This window comes from Maniola hyperantus, chromosome 3, assembly GCF_902806685.2.
Source record: "Maniola hyperantus chromosome 3, iAphHyp1.2, whole genome shotgun sequence".
NCBI classification, from domain to species: domain Eukaryota; kingdom Metazoa; phylum Arthropoda; class Insecta; order Lepidoptera; family Nymphalidae; genus Maniola; species Maniola hyperantus.
The window spans coordinates 5,739,313-5,761,455 of NC_048538.1; the positions used below are offsets into that span (position 1 = coordinate 5,739,313).

General features: G+C 37.5%; 2 protein-coding genes across 4 annotated transcripts in view; one reads left to right on the forward strand and one right to left on the reverse strand.

Moving 5' to 3' along the window:
- Positions 1-6,147, reverse strand: part of Ack (activated Cdc42 kinase) — a 50,212-nt gene extending 44,065 nt beyond the window's left edge. For all 3 annotated transcript variants that reach the window (XR_011238545.1, XM_069509616.1, XM_069509615.1), the window contains exons 1-5: positions 5,764-6,147; positions 4,490-4,737; positions 3,726-4,137; positions 2,246-2,447; positions 320-515 (exon numbers count right to left, since the gene is read on the reverse strand). Coding sequence is in view for 2 of the 3 variants with exons in the window: in XM_069509616.1 (XP_069365717.1) it covers positions 320-515; positions 2,246-2,447; positions 3,726-4,137; positions 4,490-4,737; positions 5,764-5,850 (1,145 nt within the window). In the remaining variant the exon portion in view is untranslated. The remainder of the gene's footprint in view (positions 1-319; positions 516-2,245; positions 2,448-3,725; positions 4,138-4,489; positions 4,738-5,763) is intronic.
- Positions 6,148-6,659: 512 nt separating this feature from the next.
- Positions 6,660-21,997, forward strand: LOC117996672 (cilia- and flagella-associated protein 65-like). The gene is made up of 26 exons (XM_034984796.2): positions 6,660-6,777; positions 7,253-7,472; positions 8,425-8,579; positions 9,170-9,289; positions 9,723-10,005; positions 10,713-10,794; positions 11,457-11,640; positions 12,416-12,522; positions 13,073-13,205; positions 13,756-13,919; positions 14,596-14,763; positions 15,091-15,157; positions 15,495-15,665; positions 16,293-16,481; positions 16,756-16,832; positions 16,904-17,174; positions 17,406-17,645; positions 17,877-18,050; positions 18,309-18,452; positions 18,624-18,739; positions 19,448-19,567; positions 20,071-20,203; positions 20,516-20,653; positions 20,934-21,049; positions 21,334-21,456; positions 21,793-21,997. Exons 1-26 carry the CDS (start codon positions 6,667-6,669, stop codon positions 21,890-21,892), a joined length of 3,906 nt encoding a protein of 1,301 aa, XP_034840687.1. The 5' UTR covers positions 6,660-6,666; the 3' UTR covers positions 21,893-21,997.
- Positions 21,998-22,143: the final 146 nt, after the last annotated feature.

Genomic DNA, 22,143 nt, shown 5'->3' on the forward strand with positions numbered 1-22,143 from the left:
GTTGTATGAATCGTCTTCATTAAGAATGGGATTTACCTATAGTCTAAATATATAAAAGGAAAAGGTGACTGACTGACTAATCTATCAACGCACACTACTGGACGGATCGGGCTGAAACTTAACATGCAGATAGCTATTATGACGTAGGCTAAGTGAGGATTTTTGAAAATTGTGCCCCTAAATTGATATAGGGGTTTGAAATTTGTGTAGTCCACGCGGACGAAGTCGCGAGCATAAGCTAGTCTAAACTAAAAATGTATACGGTTATTAGGAGATATTTCTTGTACATAATATTATGATTCGCATAGGTTCAACTTACCTAAGATTAGCAACGGCCATATCAAATTTGTTAGTCTCCATAAACCGCTGTATGCCCTCAAAAGAAGGCCGTTCCTTTGGGTTCAGATCCCAACACTGCATCATCAGCATATACACATCGGGCGGACAAGCGTTGGGCGCGGACAGGCGTTGCCCCTCACGCATTATGAGACGCAGGATCTCTGAGCCGTTCAAACCTAGAATTAAAGGGGTAAAATAAGGGATACTGGCTAAATTAGGCGCAAAGGCACGACAGATTGGCCCAGAGCCTGTCTGCGGCATACCTAAGAGCTTGGTTCAACTTACCTTTCTGACCTACTGCTATTTTGATACACTCAACCGCTGGAGAAACTTGCCAGGGTTAAACCACTCGAAAGCGCTGGTCAAATCCTTCGACAACAAGGTAGCCTCTGAGGTGCTGGCGCTTAATAGGAGTAATCTGTGCATTCTAGGACGAGCTTTAACGGGTCACTGTGGTCTAAACAGGCACACATACTTAAGCTTCAGGGCTCAGACATCTGCAGACTGTGCCATTGTCTGCTACTGCCCTGCTCTAGTGCACAAACGCAGCATCTACGCAGAAACATATCGTATACTCTGAGGTTGTTACTTCAATTCCAGTCAAAAAAGTGCTGCTGTATCTGGCGGCCACATGATTTGACAGGGAAATGTGAAGTGGAGGCAAACAAGTGATACAGGGTATTCAAGAACCTGCATAACCAAGTATAAGAAGAAGAAGGGAAACTGTGCATAAGTTCTTTTTTTATCAGTGTAGCCAATGATTCATACACCAAGTAATGGTAAAAGACTAATTAGGAAACAGAGTCTTTGAAAGAGCTTTTAAACCTAGAAATGAAGGGGCACACATAAACTGATAAGAGTGTGGTCAATTATTCAATCGATACTTAGATATTATTTGATAAAATGCGAAAGCGAGTCTGTCCATCTGTCTGTTAACTCGTTTTACCGGTTTTGACGAAATTTAGTACAGAGATAGCTTGCATTCCGGACAGTTGTAGGGACATAGACTACTAAATACTTATCCCATAGAATCTAAGAGTGCTCATGGGATTTTTAAAAAACCTACACTTATCAATGTGAACGAAGTCGCGGGCAACAGCTAGTATAATAATAATAATCATTGTAAATGCCAGAAACATGCCTCATTATCAGGGCTTTCTGAAAATTGATAATAGTTTAAGGTAACATAGACAGTAACAGAAAAATTATTATTTTCATTGAAAAGCAAATACATTATTTGTAGCAGAATATTGTCATGAGAAATGCAAGGCACACCCGTGCGATAACATAAAATTATGTGTTTGCTTAACATGAACAACGTAACATATTGTATGTGCGATGTGCCACTCATACTAATATATTTAACACCATTGTAACACTCCCATACTGACGTAGTTAAGGTGAAGTCAAGGTTAAAAAGTAACTATAACATTTCATGATGACAGAGCTTATGTTATCTGTTGCAACTACACAATAGATACTTATGGCTTAATGCTGGCATAAAGGGCATGTAACTGACCACAATCACTTATATGTAAGTAGGTATACATGTATGTATAATGTACCTATGCATGGAAAAAATGGTGTTACAGTTTATTTAAAAATCGGTCAAGCGGGAGTTGGATATGCAAACGAGGGGTCCCGGACCATCGTACAAGAAATAAAACTTATAATTTTTTTAATTTTCATGGCAGCGATTTTGAAAATTTTACTTATTGTCATAGCGGCAATAGAAATTCAATTCTGTAAACATTTCAACTCTCTATCTGTTACGGTTCACGAGATACAGCCCGCTGACAGACTGACGGACAGGAGGCTTAGTAATAGGGTACTGTTGGCATCCTTCTGGTACGGAACCATAAAAGGTTAATCACTTATTTTTACTAGTTGATCATAACTGACATACCCATCCAAGGGTCCTCGCCAAAGGAATACATCTCCCATAGGGCCACAGCAAACATCCAAACATCGGAAGCGTGTGAGAACTGCCTTGATCTCAGCGACTCGGGCGCGCACCAGGGAAACGGCACTTTGCGACGTTCGCTCATCACGTAGCAGTCATCGGCGTCAGGCAAAGCACGCATCAGCCCGAAATCACCGATTTTAACCTAATAAACAATAGTTATTTTCAATATATTTGTTTTTGTGCATAAGAACCTGACATACTGACTGACATAAACATATATATGTTTAAGTCAGTTTAGTGTTATGAGTTTAACTAGGTATTTAAGTAACAATATAAGTTTAGTTAGAATATCATTTAATACGTAGATACTAATTATTTTTAAGAAGCGCCAGATCGCCAACAAACTGGCTCACCAGTTTGGCGAGAGAAAAACAATGTATTAATTGGTGTACGCTTGTTATAAATAAATTTTAAAAAAAATGTACTACCCAAACTGCTGGGTATAGAAACTTAACGTTTTGCATGCAGGTTCTCTATATATTCATCATCCCATCGCTCGCCGGTTTACTACGGGTCTCCTCTCAGAATAGGAAGGGTTTGACCATAGTCTACCTCTCCAGCCAAGTGCGGGTTCGCAGACTTCATACACCATCGAGAATATTATAGACAACTCAAGAATGCTGCTGCGCGATTGCGGAAGAATGACAGCTACAATGTCACGATCGCAATCATCTCTGATTGGTTAACGCTCGCTCACTATTGGCTACAATGCATTGTTGCAACAAGAAACAATGCAACAAATTCAGCCAATCAGAACAATTGAGATTGTAATAATGATTGATAGATGCAGGTTTTAGACAATCGCCCTACAGGTTTCCTCACGAAGTTTTCTATATAGCAAGCGATATTTAATTGCTTAAAACGCACACACCTACTCATAACTCCGAAAAAATAAAGGTTATGTCCAGGATCAAAACTTTTTTATAATTTGAATATTTTTTGTCAGTTCATTTATTATTATTGTGAGACAAGTTGATTAGATTGCTCACTGTGTTTTTTTCTAATGCAAATTCCCAGACCTCACATTTATTTTATTAACTTGTTTCTCAGTAACCAAGGTAAGTACTATTCAAATTATTGTAAAAAAATTCTTCATCATCATGATCAACCCATCACCGGCTCACTGCAGAGCACGGGTCTCCTCTCAGAGTGAGAAGGGTTTGGCAATAGTCTACTACGCTGGCCATGTGCGGATTGGTAGACTTCACACACCTTTGAGAACATTATGGAGAACTCTCAGGCATGCAGGTTTCCTCACGATGTTTTCCTTCACCGTTAAAGCAAGTGATATTCAATTATTAAAAACGCACATAACTACGAAAAGTTAGAAGTGCGTGCTCGGGATCGAACCCCCAACCTCCGATTAGAAGGCGGACGCCCTAATCACTAGGCTATCACAGCTTAAAAAAAATAATCTTACCAGTTCCAAATTAGTTAATAATATATTACGGCAAGCCAAGTCTCTGTGTAAAAATCTATTTTTCTCTAAATGAGCCATCCCCGCTGCCACTTGTCCGGACCATTTTGTTATATAATTCAAGGAAACTTTGCCATTTTGTGCTCTAATATAATCCAGTAATGCACCCATAGGTGCCAGTTCACACACCATCATCAATGGATAGAATACAACTCCATGTAACTTGATTAAATTGGGATGTTTCAAACTATGCATAGCCTCTACTTCTCTCTGGAAGTCTTCGTAGACCCCTGGCTGTGAGAATGCGTCATCCTTTAACACCTTAACAGCTACCGGCACTAACATTTGATCTGACACTCTCCAGTCACCCCTTTTCACTACGCCAAATGATCCATTGCCTAACTCATTGTGCAACCTATGAAAAAATAATGATTAATTAGTCTTCTTATATATATAAAAGGAAAAGGTGACTGACTGACTGACTGATCTATCAACGCACAGCTCAAACTACTGGATGGATTGGGCTGAAATTTGGCATGCACATAGCTATTATGACGTAGACATCCACTAAGAAAGGATTTTTGAAAATTTAACCCCTAAGGGGATGAAATAGTGGGTTGAAGTTTATGTAGTCCACGCGGACGAAGTCGCAAACATAAGCTAGTTTTATACAAAATGCAAATGTTGGCAATGCAAGAACCATAGTAACCCAAGTAACATTTATCTCAAAATAATGATTTAGCATTTAGATGCATTTTGATACTTACACAACATCTTTTTCTAATATAATACAAGTTGTTCTTGAGTCTGTCAGCGCCTGTGGCTTCACCACTTCAGTCTTATCTCGTGCAACTGAGCTTGAAGTACCAAACAATTTGTTCCAAAACTTTCTATTCCACAGCTGTAGCTTCTTTTTCCTCACTGCGTCTTGTAATCTGCGAATGCCTGGTTTACTAATGCCAATTTTCTCAAGGTCTTCCGTATGAACATAGTCGAAATGTGCTAATCTTGTTATCTAAAAACAATAGCTTACACAATTATTATATTTGTAACTTATAGATACATATATTTGTATGTTTTTACAGAGGGGCGCCCTACCATCGCCTGTTGAGTGATTGGTATATTTGGAATGTACTGGTGACTAGTAAATTCGATCCTACTCGTCTAGCCCCGGGATTTTGGATAGTAAGTAAATTATTTATTTATTTATTTTATACTTTATTGCATACAACACAAAGTAAACATATAAAAAAATATACAAAGATCTTAATCTATCGCTAAAGCGAATTTAATAAAATAATAATTAAATTATTTAAAAATATACAGCTTGAAATGTTTCATCAGCATGACCTATAAATGCAGTTGCAAAAACTCCAATTTTGGGCTCAATAGAAGTTGGGGTAATCTTCAATAATTACATTAAGTAATTTTGTTTTAGTAATTTTGTTTTAGATAATAGACTCAGTTGGAACTTTAAAATAATAATTTAAGTATAGATTAGGAATTAACAGCAACAAAGTTGTGCCGCTTGATTTAATATTCCAGTATGACGCTGCATAAAAACCAATAATTAGGGGTATGGGTCTAATAAAACTGCCATACCTCTTACAGATTAGTCTGCTTTCGCTATTGACTGCATCATTACTTAGCACTTGGAGAAATTTTAAATAGATAAACATAATAGCATGTCTGTTCAAGGGCATATACTTAATAGTCAAACTTAAATACTGCTGCACCTTTAATCAAAAATAGATACCTATTCACTAAACCTGAGAAACAATTTGATCTCAATTTTATCCAGGCCAAGGTTAAATCACATCAAATGTAGATAATTTGTAATTATTCTTACTGAATGTTATTTCTGGTTGTTGTGGGGGGTGTTTCCAATTCGTTTTTATTTTCACTCATTTATTATTTAATTTAATGATAAGCAGACTTTAATGCCCTCTGTTTTCTAGTAGCTATGAGCTGTCTAGGTAACGAAACAATTTTATATTGAAGTTGTTGTTGGTTTAAAAGCAAAAAGCATTGTTTTATTTACCTGAAGTTGATCTCTAATAGGGAGATAAAATTGTTCAAGTTGCACGTTTTGAAGTATCTCATACAACCAATCCTGGCTCGAATCCATTGTAAGTAATGCGTATTATCCTCAGCTTAGGAATATAGTAGCTAGAAATCTTCTCAGAAACTACATTTCATACAGGAAGTAGAAATTCCTATCATGAGAGCTGCGCGCAAGTTGTTACCTAAAGCTTTTCGGATTATTTCGTAATTCGCAACTATTCAACGATGATATAACGGTATCATAATATGTTTCTATTTTAAAACCAGTAAGATATTTTATTTTTTATATATCATCACACAAACACAAACACAAACACAACACAAGATTTTCATTTTATCACGAAAACTGCTGCCTGCACAAATCAAATGTCAAAATAATATAAATGATGAAGGAACCTGAGTGCAAAAGCAAATCAATTAACCAATGGGAATGAAGGAGATAGAAGATATGAAAAGTTAAATAATCACTCATTCATCAATCTATCATTCGTTTTTGTGACAGTTGCTATTTTTCTATGTTTATGGTCTGCGACAGTCGAACAGTGGTCGCAGCCACCGTCAAGAAAAAGAAGCGCAACATAATGTGTGTTCCAGACCTAAAAATCTATCTAATCTGTAACTTTTCTTGTCTATGCCATACAACTGACAGTTGCCTTGCCCCTTGTCGGACGCCAGTTAAATTTGAATTCCGGCCGGGGATTAAATTTTTGATATATTGAGTAAATGATTATATATTATTATACAAGTTATTAAGTTATTGTTGCCATAGTATTTTAGTTAGGTAGGTACCTATCGAAACTGAATGGTGGCTTGGTAAATATTTGCGCTGTACCAAGTAGATTTAACGCATGTGAAATTTGCTAGAATAAGAAGTATCAAAATGGAGAACTTTTCAGTTGAGAGTATAACAGAAAATAAAATAGTTTCTTTTGATTGTATTCCTGTTGATACGGTCGCTGAAAAAAGGATATCAATCCAAAATGTGTCGGAGGTAATTACCTACCTATCTACCTAACTTCTTTTTGATATGGCGCCACCATACCTATTTATATCATAGAGATTAATAGGTAAATCTAGCACTGATGGTATCACTACCCATATTATAAATGCGAAAGTGTGTTTTTATTGGTTTGTTCTTCAATCACGCCGCAACGGAGCATCCGATTGACGTGTTTTTTTGCATGGATAATACATATAGTTAAAGACCTGTAGAGTGACATAGGCTACTTTTCATCCTAGAAAAACAAAGAGTTCCCATGGGATTTTTAAAAAACCTAAATCCACGCGGACGAAGTCGCGGGCATCAGCTAGTAAATAAATAAAACTTTCAAATTAATCTTAACTAGGTAGGTATGCGTAAATATCTGTCATCAAAGACGGGAAAGAGACAAAGGCTTTCCATACCTACTTACTTTGTAAATGACAGATTTACGAAATCTTGCGGCCTAGATCGCATTTTTTTTCAGGGTAGTCTTACATATCGAGTATCGTTGATATACGTTTTGAATAGTATCGACCATGTGTTCAAGCTGTCAATTACATCAACCCCCGTAGAATCTCTTGATTGGGCTGAAGTGAAGATTGTATTCCGACCTAATATTGCTGGTCAATCGTACACAGAGTACTTCATGGTTGATGATACAGCTGGTAACGTTTATAGACTGACCGTTACTGGAAAATGCTTTGGTAATATTGTTTGTGTTTTGATTTGATTTGTTTGGATTTCCGTAGTTATCATCATCATTGCGTGCCTTCTTCGAAACGAAGTTTGGCGATCTTCATACGAAAAGCTTCTCGATCTAAAACCGCCTCTTTTAAGTTCGGGTAACTAAGCCCTGTCTTCGCCCTTATGGGATGATTTATGCCAACACGTGACAGGCGCGGGCTAAGCCACGTACGACGTACGAGGCGCGGACGAGGCACAGATTCAAAACATCACAAACATTTTATATTAAGCAGTTCATGCTTCACCGTGGGCATCCGTTTTCGGACACGGCACGGTGCAGCAAAAACTGCTTCACATAAAATGTTCGTGATGTTTTGAATCTGTGCCTCGTCCGCGCCTTGAACGTGGCACGGCCTGCGCCCGCCACGTGATGGCACAAATCATCCCTAAATCGTCCAACCATTAGCGTCTTTGGCGACCTGGGAGACCTTTTGCCTTCAATTCTTACTTCCAAAACTAATCTTGGGGATTAGAATTGGGATCCTCTCTGTAAATGCATCCGTAGTTATAGTGCGTGCAAACAAACTGAATTGGCAATGGGCGGATCACATAGGTAGGTAATTTGAAGAACCAATAGACGCAGGACTCCCAAACAGTGCTGTGCTGTAGGTGACCTCTCACCGGAAAGCGCAGTTTTGGCAGATCCACTAGGTGCTAAATCAAACAAGTTGCTGGATTCAAGTAGCGTAAGGCCCTTCAAACTAAACGCATAGGTACGTTGGAGGGAGATGCTTGATCAGGATAACAATTGTACGTAGCACCATGAAGGAAAATAATGGTAGGTACTGAACACAGCAATTTAAGTCCAAGTTTAATAACACCGCGTTAGCCAATCTGGCACTGTTTTTTTTCGAATTTAGTTTCTCAGTAGAAAAATTAACTCAATTTGGTCTTTTTTGTCCAATGTTTTAGGACCCGATGTAACTTTGAATAAGAAGAAACTAGTATTCAGAATTTGCAAAAATGTTAGCGAGCAAAGAATGGAAGTTATAAATATGATTAATAAATCCGGGGTAGATGCAACATACCAGTGGCTACTTCCAACTGGCGGACAAGGATCTTTTCAAGTACCTAAGTTTAATTTATCATCCTCATTATCCCAACTCTTCGCCGATCCATTGCATGAATCTTCTGCGCTTTTGCTTCAGCTGGGAAAGTGCGGACTTAAGAATTCACACACCTTTGAGAATATTATGGAGAATTCTCAGGTATGTAGGTATCCTAACAATGTTTTCCTTTACCGTTAAATAAAGCAAGTGATATTTATTAAAACTCACATAACTCCGAAAAATAATAGGTGCGTGCCAGGGATCGGACCCTAGACTCCTTGAAGAGGAAGCCGACGTCTTAAGCACTAGGCTATCACACCTAAGTTTAATTGCTTTTATAGCTAACTAGCTTATGCTCGCGACTTCCTCCGCATGGACTACACAAATTTCAAACCACTATTGCAGCCCCTTAGGGGTTGAATTTTCAAAAAGCCTTTCTTAGCGAATGCCTACGTCATAATAGCTACCTATCTGCATGCCAAATTTCAGCCCGATCCGTCCAGTAGTTTGAACTGTGCGGTGATAGATCAGTCAGTCAGTAGTCTTTTGTATATTTAGATATATAGCCATCGAAGTGTTTATTTTGCAATCCTCGTTCTGTTTTATAGATATCCAAAGGTAACTGTGGTGTGATTCGGGCATTTGAAAATATCACCACTACAGTCATGTTCTCGGGAATAGCACTCGGGGTTTATACAGCAGAACTAGTTTGTTTAGTCCTGCACCAGGTGCGAACCGTTAACAATTTTAGTATATTTCAAACCATAACTTCTTATAAGTCATAACCTTACTACTAGATGATGCCCGCGAATTTGTCCGCTTGGATTTAGATTTTCAACATTGTGTGGGAACAGTGACTTCCAAGCATAAAAACCTATGCCACTAACCAGATCTTTAACTACTTAAATTTCATATTCGTACAAGAATCACGTCAATCCTTTGCTCTGTTGCGTCGTGGTTGAAGGACAAACCAACAACCAAACACTGCACTTTCGGATTTCTAATATTCCTTTTATCTTCCAAACTATCAAGTCTTTTATAATATAGGCTCTTATTTTTATTTCTTCTTTTACATTAGTATATTAAGATATTATTATTACTTTTGAATGATCAAAAGTGTTAGAAATTACTTATCAAAATTTAACAACTTATTTATAACAGGAACCATTATATCTTAACGTAATCGCTTCCGTTGTACTGGCCGGAAATCCAATGTACAATATACAGGATCATGTGTTCGAAAAGAATTGGAAACTTAAAAGCCGATCAGCTCACATGATGGAGAACAGTTTGACCTGTTTATGTAACATACCATCAGCATCGGTGTTCGATAGGTATTTAGACTTCGGCAAGGGAAGCGTTTCTGATGTCACGATGAACATATCGCAGACTTTGTCCGTCACCAATCACGAGATGGCCGATGGATGTATACAATGGATTCCAGGTTAAACATATTTAATTCTAGCTTTCTTTGGTTTTAGTTATATTTTTCACAGCAAAATAGATAATAGCCTAAGCCCTAAACTAATAAGTAGTTTAGTTTTGCCATCCGACGATACAACGATTCGCTTTTGCACTCAACAGTTTTCAGAATATAATATTTTTACCTAGTAATATTTCACTTCCATGGTTCAAACTTCAATTCATTCAAGCTGTGATGCCTAGCGATTAGGACGTCCGCCTTTTAATCGGAGGTCGGGGGTTCGATCCCGGGCACGCACTTTTAACTTTTCGGAGTTATGAGCGTTTTAAAATAATTAAATATCACTTACTTTAACGGTGAAGGAAAACATCGTGAGGAAACCTGCACTGCATGCCTGAGAGTTCTCCATACTGTTCTCAAAGGTGTATGAAGTCTACTAATACGCACATGGCCAGCGTGGTAGACTATGGCTAAAACCCTTCTCACTCTGAGAGGAGACCCGTGCTCTGTAGGAAGTCGGCGATGGGTTGATCATGATTATGATGATTACTTTCTGTCAGGCATTATTGTCGTCAAGTGCAAGTCTATCTTATAAGATAAATATTTCAAACGTAGATGTGTGCCAACGGGATTTTTACGTTGGAGTAAAAAATGATGAGCTTAGAAGTTAAGTAGATAAATAGTACTGCATGGATTTTGATAAAATTTAGATACTTTTATTTAAACAGATGCCGATAACATATTCATAATTGATCCTATTGCATGCGTTATTCCCCCAAATGAGTCCAGATTATTCGCTATCAGATTCAGGTAAATGAAGCTGTTGTTTATCATTTCGCGCATTGAAAACAAAACTATCCAAATTTTTTTTCCATTTTTTACAATGATCATTTAAATTGTATAATAAATTAGCTACCAAGATTAAAAGTATAAAGCGTGTATAGCGACACTAATGTCATAGAAGTTACAGTGTCCGGCAAACAACTTGAGTATTGACGCGATTGGTGGATACGTCGACTTTCGCTTCCCGGATTCGCCACTACGCTGCTTCAGGTCCAAGTTGTTTGCCGGGTACTACACACAGATGTTGGATCTTTATAACGGATATTACTGGACTCGACAACACCCCAGCGCACGGCGGTGAGCCTATCGCCCACAGCGTGGGGCCCTGGTGGTAGCGTTTTACCACAAGGCTTAACATTCAGTACCAGGGAAGCGTTCTTCCCCGCGCAACACCCAGGCAAAGATAAGTCTCAAGGCCCGTACCTGTACACATCTTGGCAGATGCCCAACGGAGACGACCCCGCTGCTTATAACGGATATAGGTACCAGATTACAGATTAACTTTGTAACTTCTACTGTCAATTTTTGGCAGTGCGATTTTGTTTTCAATGTGCGACTTATATATTTTTTTAGCAATTAGGGATATAACGCAAAGGGAGGCAGAAACAAATTATAATATCTGATTCTAGGCCGAAGGTTGACAACGAAGTTTATGGATACTTGCTATGCGGGGATTTTCAGTACAAAAAATATGGCACGAACAATCTATCAAGTGTACCTAAAATTAAACACACTTGGTTCAGGATTCCCTGTGTTGGTAACACGTGGCTACCTTGTTCTGTATGGAAAACGGAATGGGATTGCCCTACTGAGGTTTAATCGAGAATATTTTAAACTAGCTTATGCTCGCGACTTGGTCCGCGTGGACTACACAAATTTCAAACCCACATTTCACCCCCTTAGGGGTTGAATTTTCAAAAATCCTTTCTTAGCGGATACCTACGTCTTAATAGCTATCTGCATGCCAAATTTCAGCCCGATCCGTCCAGTAGTTTGGGCTGTGCTTTGATATATCAGTCAGTCAGTCAGTCAGTCAGTCAGTCACCTTTTCCTTTTATATATTTAGATACCTACTACACTTTAAATGTTTTTAAAGATATTGATTCGGATTTAGAAGGAACAACTATGACTTTTGGTTGGTAACTAAACAAAAATATTTGCATATATAAATAATATAGAGATAGAATCCTAACTCAGACTTACTTATCAACGCCTAGCCCAAACCCTGCTGGGACCCTCTTTTGACAATCTTAGCCTAGAAAGCTGCAAATTTTGTACAGAGGAGGTTCCTTTATAATGTTAACACCTAGTTTAATCTTGCGATTTTTTTTTAAAAGAATATTAGCCATGTTAAATGACTAATATTCCCCTTTCCTATCCAACTAAGCGTTAAGCTTGTGCTAGAAGTAGGTACGACAATAGTGCAACGGGCGGGGTTTGAACCACCGACCTTTTCGGTTTTCCGTCCACTCCTTTACCCGTTGAGCTATTGAGGCTTAATTGTTTTATCATGAGATGTGGCCCAAACTTCCTCTTCAAATTGCTATGGTATTTGAGCGAGAGGATGCAAAAATGATATTCATTTCAGGTTGTTTTACCACCAACGGTACCGGCTAGAACAACGTTTACAAACTTCATGTTATCCAATAAATTGGATATACCCATGCATTTCAAATTACAAGCACCATACAACACGTAAGAACTAAAAGTTTTGGTTCTCAAAACGCTAATAACGTATCTAAAGCCTAACAAAAGTGCTAGTTGACATCAACTCGCGGGTGTGGTGGCGGCTGCGGTCACGAAATATCAAACATATTATGGCTAAGTGTTCACGTACAAAAAATATTAAAAAAAACCGACTTTTGTTTCTACACGTGTATGTTGAAGTCTCCCGAGCTTCACGCTTTAATTTCTAGTTTCTTTTATTATGCTCGCCCGACTTCACATACATTGACTTCATACCAGACCCAGCTAGCGACGTCCACCGAGACGGATCCTCCACCGGGAATCCACTCACGAGGTTCCCCCCCGGTCCGAATACTGCTCTTCCCCTCGGACGTATCCAAAAGGGACCAGCAGTTACCTGGCTGGCACCGCACCCGCGCGTAGTACGTGGACAAGCACTAACTAAACTGAATAATTTTCATTTAAGTACAGTAATGTTTATAAGTATTAAGTATTATATTGGACGCTTTTTATTTCAGCCTTTGCTGCGAGCTCGTAATTTTGAATGATATTTTTTTAGGAAATTTGTCGCAATGCCCATGTGTGGTATCGTACAAGGGCGAGGATGGCAAATAATAACCGTAGCTTTGGAGGCAAAAGTTTTCGGAGAATATATCGAGAATTGGGACCTTATTATTAACAAAGTACACAAAGTAAGTTGAAGAAATGCAAGCACTTACTTTTTAGTTACTTTAGAAACGCTTTTAACATCATCATTGGACATGAAATGGAAATTCCAAGTAGAAGCAGAGCAATTATAAGGGTTTTTTATGTCAGCCAACTAGCCAAGCTCATCTGAAAACTCCATAGTTGGCCAGTTAGATTTTCAGTAACTTTAACTACGCAACCCTAAAAGATTATCCTAGAATCAGGATATATTACATCAACTTGATATTCATGTTATGTATCATCATCAACTTACAGCTGGCTAACTGCTGAGCAGGGTCTCCTCTCAGAATCAGGAAGTTCAGCGTTTACCACGCTGGCCAAGGGCGGATTAGCAGACTTTATACGCACCTTTGAAAACATTATGGAAAACTCTCAGATAATGGTTTTCGGAGTTATGTGCGTTTTAAGCAATTAAATATCACTCGCTTTAACGGTGAAGGAAAACATCGCGAGGAAACCGGTATGTCAAAGAGTTCTCCATAAAGTAAGTTATATATTATGACATATCGATATTAAATCGGGCAATTCATCCAGGTTCGTATTACCTTCTGTGGCAACGCAGAGATCAGCCAGGTGGAGATGATGTCGCACGGCTACAACCCGGGCGCACACGCCATGTTCGAGTTCCAGCCCACCATTACTGGTTGCACGAACTACTGCACAGCTTATATGCACAATCTCACTAGGATGGAAACACAGTTAGTATTTGTCTTTAAGCATTAGGTATAAGTCATTGTAAGCTTTTTGTACGTCAGAAACAGATGTAGGTACGAGTTCTATTACGGCCACGGCATCGCATAGATCCCGTTGGGAATACTTGCTACAGTGGCATACCATCAGTGATGCCACTTTAGCAAGTTGCGCTACGAAATTTGAAATTTCGATTGTCAATAAGATGCTTATTATCAGAAGTGCAGTGATGGCATGAAATTAGTGTTAAGTTCTAAAAGTGGACAGTTTCTTACTGTTGTTGGATCCGGCAATACGGTTTTTGACTATGTCAAAAATAAATTGTTTTTCAGTGTTTATTAAATAGAGGGTCTTCCAAATTACGTAAAATCCTCGTCCTTTGTTAGGTTTATGAGTGATAACCATTTTAAATTATCGATTAAACTAAAAAAAGTCAAATGATTGTGACGTCACATACCGGTATTTGATAGAATCTCGCGCGTTTTGATGTTTGATAAAAAGTTATTGAATTTACTAGCTGTCAAATACCTGATTGCTCCGCAAAACGTCCGCCCAGGGCACCGTAGAACAACTGAGCATCTTTCTGGCATTTCTTTTTTCTCATCAGGATGACTTGGTTATAAAAAATTATGAAGTTAGAGGAATAAATATGTATTAGATTTGATTTTTAACATTAAATTCCAGTATGAGAGTCATAAGCAACGTGACGTGGCTTGGTGCTGATGACAATGGGGTTATAATATTGCCGCCGAAGGAAATAGTTAAATTTCACTGGTGGTTCTTCCCTCGAGAAGCTGATAAAGTGTACGAGACAACCGTCACTTGTTCATGTATCTGTTTGATTGATGGAAAGTAAGCAAATCTGCTTAGTTAATTACTACTCCGATTCTGTTATCTAAATAATATATAAAAGGAAAAGCTGACTGATTGACTGATCTATTAACGGACAGCCCGAACTACTGGATGGATCCGGCTGAAATTTGGAAAGCAGATAGCTATTATGACGTAGACATCCGGTAAGAAACGATTTTTGAAAATTCAACCCTTAAGGGGGTAAAACAGGAGATTAAAATTTGTGTAGTCCACGCGGACAAAGTCGCGACCATAACCTAGTACCTATTGGTAGATCTCAAATACAACGAAATTATTAATCTTTTTGTCTAACCTTACTTTTTGTAGACCTGTTGGAGAACCTACAGAAGTATTTATTAATATAGTTGGATTTTCGGAACTGCCGAACCTAAAGGTAATTTTTAACATTTTTCGATTATAGGTCATATAAGTCGGATGAAACTCGAAGAAATCTCTCGAATAATGCTAAATTGCTACGTTTTCTAGTAAATAATGTGCAATTTCTAATTTAATTGATATTTTGCTTTTTAAAGATAATTTTGGTGCATATAGGTTGGTATAGTATGCGACAGATCTGGATGGGAATCGGGTAGGTAGCGCCCCGCACAGCCCCCAATGCGGGCGAGCACGGGTAACTGCGGGTGTGCGGGGCGTCCCCCCACCTCATACCCCGATTGCCATCTCAACTTGTCGTGGACTATACATATTTTTCGCGTATCACTAATTTCCAGGTATTGCCAAAAAGACTAAACATTCACGACACCGCAGTGGGTGAAAGTGTCACAATCCCGGTTACACTTTACAACTATGGATCCTGTTTTTTCACATCGAAATTGTATCATCTTATTAACGGCATGGGAGATGATTTTAGTGGAGACAAATTTGATATCGATTCCTCTGTCGTAAGTAAACTAATAGGGGATGAATCACCCCTAATAAATTTTACAGTAATGACAAAGAAAGGAAAGTCTAGGGTTTCCAATAAAATTGAACTCAATTTCTGTTTCCACTTTGCCCATAAAGAGACCCATTCATGAGAATAATTATTGCAATAATAGACATCAGTGTAGATCCTGGGATTTACCATACAAATTCACGATATAATAAATTCGTACCCCTACGTAGTCGAAATTCGACAGAATCCACGACTAAGGCTGAGATCTATAGAGCGTACTTTGACTTTGCTCTGACTTAAGACATTGTTAAAACGCAGCATTATGTTACTGGCATGAATCTGTCTCGTTTTAACTGAAGCTGGGCTCAGACTTATAAGCTAAGTCAAAGTGCGCTCTATAGATCTCAGCCTTAGTGTCGCTTTGCTTTCTCGTTTCTAATACGCACTGCTAGAATATCGAATTGACTTCCGGTTTCCCAGCCAATTAAAATACTGGCACCTTCAAAAGAAAAGCGAATAAGCAGGTAACTTTTAGGCAATCGCGCTCTATTAGTCTGCATCATCACCTACTTTGGTGTGAGAGCAGTCAAGCGGATGCCTATTGCCTATTTAGTAAAAAAAAAAATTTGTACAGAACAGTTTGAAACCATCTAACCACTGCGAAGTGAATATGACGGTAACAGCAGATGGAGCGGGTTCACGTCAAATAGACATCAAATACACTGTGCTCTTTCGTACGGAGTACGACGAGGTGGAAGAGATGCAGCCGATCAATAAGACTATATGCATCATCTGGTATGACGGGATATACCCAACGATCAAGGTATTGCGCATAGGTACATATATTATGAACTGTGAAGGTGTAAGTTTTACTGAAAATGACTTGCTTAGAAGGCAAGCATGAGGCCAGACGAACGTAATTTTTTGAATTGTGAGTCTCGTATATTTCTGCTGCATTCGGTTTCGTATAAATGTCGAAACTGCCATATGAAGACTCACGCTTAAATACTACCGAATTTCTAGGGATGAGGTAACATGTTACTTCATTTATTAAGTTCTCAGATTTGCTTAAATGTTAATATTTTTATTTCCTACAGGTTAAACGTACGATATCAGTTAGATGCCCTATTATTTTAAGTAATCATTGCGTCTGGAATATGATCAACGTTGAAGAGTAAGTAAGAATTTTTAGCAATTTCTTAAATTTTCTAAAGAAATGGAATTTTATAAATATGATGTTGTCAGGTTCAATAGAGCTCTTGAAGAATGTCGACCCAACAAGCCTTTGAATGTCAACCTCCACGCACCAGACCTTTGTGTTCGACCCAGGGACGTAGAACTGATGCTAATATTGGGCTGTGTTTATGCTTTACCAGTTCCGTTCAATTTTCGAAGAGAAAAGATCTGCGATTGCGAAATGGTTGAAGTTCAAACTGGTATTTCAACTTATGAGATGCGTCATAACTGTGTTCACAGACCTTTGGTAGAAGTGGTTCCAATGAATGGAATAGTTACAGTAAGTTTTCATACATCTTAACCATTATAATATTACCAACGGTAAAGTCAATACATATGGTAAGGCCATCGGATATAATTATTGACAGACACAATATTATTATATTGATGAGATTTCTCTTTCCAAGTTTCTTAATTGGGTACAATATAAACTTTGGAAAAGTAAAAGACTGAAAAAGTAACCGAAAACCTATTTTAAAATTTGGTAATGAAATCATTTGGGGTTTTTCAGCCTGACAATCCAGTATTGTTACACTTAAAACTGAAGTACACATCTGAAGGCCGAAACACTCTTTGCTTTGTGATGACAATGCCTAACCATAGGACACTGAACGTTTTCATTAATATTTACGCCCATGTAAACTCAAAAGGCATCCTCGTTCCTTTACATAGGCTAGTGAGTGTAAAAGAGTATCTTACAGTGATGGATTGTGGAAGAGTGCCTATTAATAATCTCGATCCGGTAATACGGGTAAGTGCAGTTCCATTATTCTGTTTTCACCCTCACATGACAACGACTGCGGTGTTGTGACAAGTTCTACAAATGGATAAGGGACGAAAGGAAAATAGGTACATCATCCAAAATGTTAGTCGAGAAAATCACTGATGGATGCAGCTATGATCTTAAAGTTATGCTAAAATAAGCAGAAAAATCGGTCTATTATGCTCATATCAGGAGATTAACTTACTTTTACTTTACTAGATCGTCTGGCTCTACAATCCTACAGATGTCTTTACGACATGGCGTCTTCTCCGCGGCAGCAATATAACATCAGACACGGTCATGCGATGTCTGCAATACTTTGCAGAAGTACCACCAAATGATAAATTGGCTATACCTTTCGCTTTTATGCCCACGGAAATGATTGATTATGAGGTTAGTCGTTTGTTTTTTTATTATTATGTGGAGATAACGTGGAAATCCATTTTGGATTTGTTACTCCGACATTGTTTTGCTTGAGAATTGAGATTAATCTAATGTATTTCTTGGAGATATCGGGAGCCTCCAAACATGAGAGTAGGAGATTTCCCTTGAATTTGGCAAAGGCCAAAATAATATTTTCACTGTCTTCCATGCCAACAAAATGCATTTCACAAAATAAAAGAAGAGTGAAATAAATGCTGAATATTTCAGGTGGTGTTCTATTGTTCTTTTGGATATGACATAGTTAAGATCCTAGTTAAAGGGCAAGGTGGTCTTCCAAATTGTATTGAAACGAGGCTTGATATACCATTGTATATAGAAAGAATCATCAGGTCTGCGTATAGACATAATGTTGTAAGTTTTACTTTCACCTTTTCAAATATTAAGGAATATTATTATTAAAGAACTTTTAATGAAAGGGTAAATGTCAATGATCCTGGATATTTCAAAGACTATTGATAAACTTAAAAAGTGGCATTATTGTTCGTGTTTTTAATATTTTTGTCATTACATTTTATCCATCAGGTTTCTTTATCTAAGGAGCACATGACTTTACCAATTATGTTGACGCATTCACTTTCAAGAGACATAATAGCTATTTCTAATGACACTGATCATGTATTAAGATTTATTTGGCTACCGTAAGTGCGAATCTTCTATTTTTTTTAGACTACTTAATCACTGTATCGTAATATTCTGGTTACATTTACATTCATTGTGATTAAATCTAATTCACATAATATTATAACATTTCCACACATACACACACACACACACACACACACGCGCGCGCGCGCGCGCGCACTCATATTGTCAGATTGTATGAGGAGGGCGATGATCACTGCAACACAGTGTAAACTTCTGCAGGATCATCGTTCCCAGCTGTTATTGTTTGTGAAATTATTGTGTGAAAAATAAAGATAATTTTATTTTATTTTATTTATTTATTCACACATTTAGCTCTTTCAGCTGTTTGTTCCAAGATTATTGTTGCTCAGCTAATAATAACATTTTTGCGTTCAAAATCATTAATTTATGCACAATAAAACCAATAAGATTTGCTTTGAGGTTTAATTTTGCACAGTTTTCAATAATTTCCGGTTTTTCTTGCTTAGCTATCAACACGACGACGCGGCCGTATGCTTAGTGCACATATGTTGGCTTTCTTTCTCAGGCATTAACAGGATTACTGCTTTGGTCTTTTATTGCTTAGTTCAAAAAATGTCTGCTTAGTGTGTTAGGTTGATACTTGGCTATCAAAATTTTATTTTTGCTTTGCTTTGACCATTCTTGCTCAACTATCGACAGGATTGTTTTCATGATAATTTCCTTAATCATATCTTTTCTAGTGAAAGAATCCCGAACTTAGTCAACATAGTAATGACGCCATGGTGGGGAGTCATCCAGCCTAAAAGTACAGAGTGGATCACTATGACCGTTTATACTTTACAAGAACCTGCCACTTTTACGTGAGTTTAATTTTTTTAGGGTTCCGTATCTCAAAATGAAAAAGGAACACTTATAGGATCACTTCGTTTTCTGTCTGTCTGTCGTGTCTGTCAAGAAACCAATAGGGTGCTTCCCGTTTACCTAGAATCATGAAATTTGGCAGGTAGCACACGTAAGGGGAAAAATTTGAAAATCGTTAATTTGTGGTTACATCACAAAGAAAATATGTTCATGAACAAATAATTATCTAATATTTTCAATTTTTAAAGTAAGATAACTATACCAAGTTGGATATCATATGAAAGGGCTTTAATAGTCTTATATTTAAAAATCTACATATTCACAATACGCGGAAGGAATTTGTCGCAATTTTTTACAGGCCAGACACTTTTGTCACACCACTCAACGAATTTTGATCTAAATCAAGTCGCGAACTACACGGTCAACACCAGCATGTCAGGTCCGGTGATTTTGGTAATCTCACAAGTTCTACAACTTTTATCCACTTTAAAATATTTTACAGGACGACTGTGGCATGCGAAATTCTCGATTTGACCGAAAGAAGGCGTTACCACAAAAACGAAATTTTGCGAAGAGCTAAAACAGAAAAATGCAACCAAGAGTTTATTATAACGGAGGATGGCATGTTTCATCCAGTACGTATCCACGTGTACTTTGTTACAACAATTAAGTACCAGAACCTTTGTGGACCATACTTTGAACAACTTAAAAACGCATAGAACAAAAGAAACAATAGGAAAAAGCGTATTTAGGAAGTGAAATTTGGCCCAAATTATTTATCCAAATGCGTTAATTATTTCTGAGCTCATACTCTTGTTGCATGAGATCTTAAACGAAGCTATAAAATTATCAACCGGAACTTCGCTAAAGCGCGGAATGACTCCAGATCCTGATATTTCCCACCTGTGTGAAAGAATCAAGGCACTGTTGTTAATTTAATTTTGTAGGATATAAACGACTGTCCACCGTATGTTTTGGACATAAAGAAACCACAGCCATCGTATCTTGCAATGACTGTATCAATATCAACAAGGGGCCAACGCGATGGATATCCCAGAATGCTGTTGAAGCAAATGTGGGAGCAGGTTATTATCCTTTTCTATGACTTTTCTCAAATGTAACGCAGAGCGCTTGGTCTCTGGCCTTTGCTACCTCTGAAGTACCGTTAATGCTAATTACGATGGGAAATACTATTTTCTAAATTGACTGAAATAGGTTTTGGCTGTGACTAGTTACTTTGTATCTAATCCAATTATAATATTTTGGTACGAAACTATATTGAAATGAATGAAATGTAGTTAATGAGGGTAGTTATTTAAAATAACTAAAAACTATGCATATTCAAATCTATTTTCTAATTTACAGACACCGCCATACGATCTTTTGTCTTCAGATGTAAATTTTTACGGAAATCTAGCAAGCTCTGCAGGCAATAACATGACGACGACGGATATATCAAAGATTATAGACGCTTTGCTGTGGTATACTTTGATTACTCAATTTTACTAATCCAAATCTTTTTGTATTTTAAATTTTTTAAATTTCTGTGAAATGCACGATAATAACATTGAATGTTAGGGGGAACATTTAGGTGCGATGGTTTAGAAATATATTATAAAAAAGTCCTTGCCCACCGCAAAAATATCCGTATATAGGTATCATATAGAATTTTTATATGATAACACTTTTTTATGAATAATGGTAAATATGGGAAGGTGGTAATATCCATATTCCTATCCCACTTTAGTACCTAGTTATATTTTAGGGACGCGTTGCACAGCAAGATGTTCAGGTTCCATTTAGAGTATTATGCGAAGGAAGATATTCCAACACATGATCAATTGGTTAAAGTCATCGAGAGCGATATGAAGTCGAAATTAAGCAGACGGTAAGTGAGGTTATTATGAACTTATGGGTAGGCTATGCTTACGAGATTCGCTCTTTAGGATTGAAAACTTCAACTTCCAATTCCGAACAATCTCAATTGATATAGTACCTATGCATTGTGAAGATATTCATCTCAAAACGTGTGGCCCATGGTCTCAGCATAATGCAATATATTATGTTGTAACAGTATTCATAGATCTATGGTTGTAACATATGTCATGTGAATTTCTGGGATGTGTTGAACCTAAGACTGCAGTTAGAGTAAGTGGGTGGGTCTTTAAACTTCAAATTTTTAAAGTTATTACATCTAATTTATTATTTATTTGGTTCTATATAGAGTAACGTCCGGAATATGTGACGCCATTGTCAATAAGGCTATGTTCAGCGTTTACAACCTCAACAGCAGACACGAGTTTACTATTTTGGAGGCGGAATAATTTTCATTTTAATTTCTCATCAATTAATGGTATTAGTTAAATAAAGTTAAATAAAACTATTTTCGTAGTTTTTTTTTGTGAATTCTAATTTGACGCCCTGTTCAATCTGAGCGTTGATGCTCATAATAATATATAAAAAAAACAACCCTTCTTTTGTGAGGCAACATTGGTGTCATATTGTAGTCATGGGATGCAATATATAACGCGTAAAATCTAACTCCTCACGCGCCATTTTATGTAAAGTACGATTT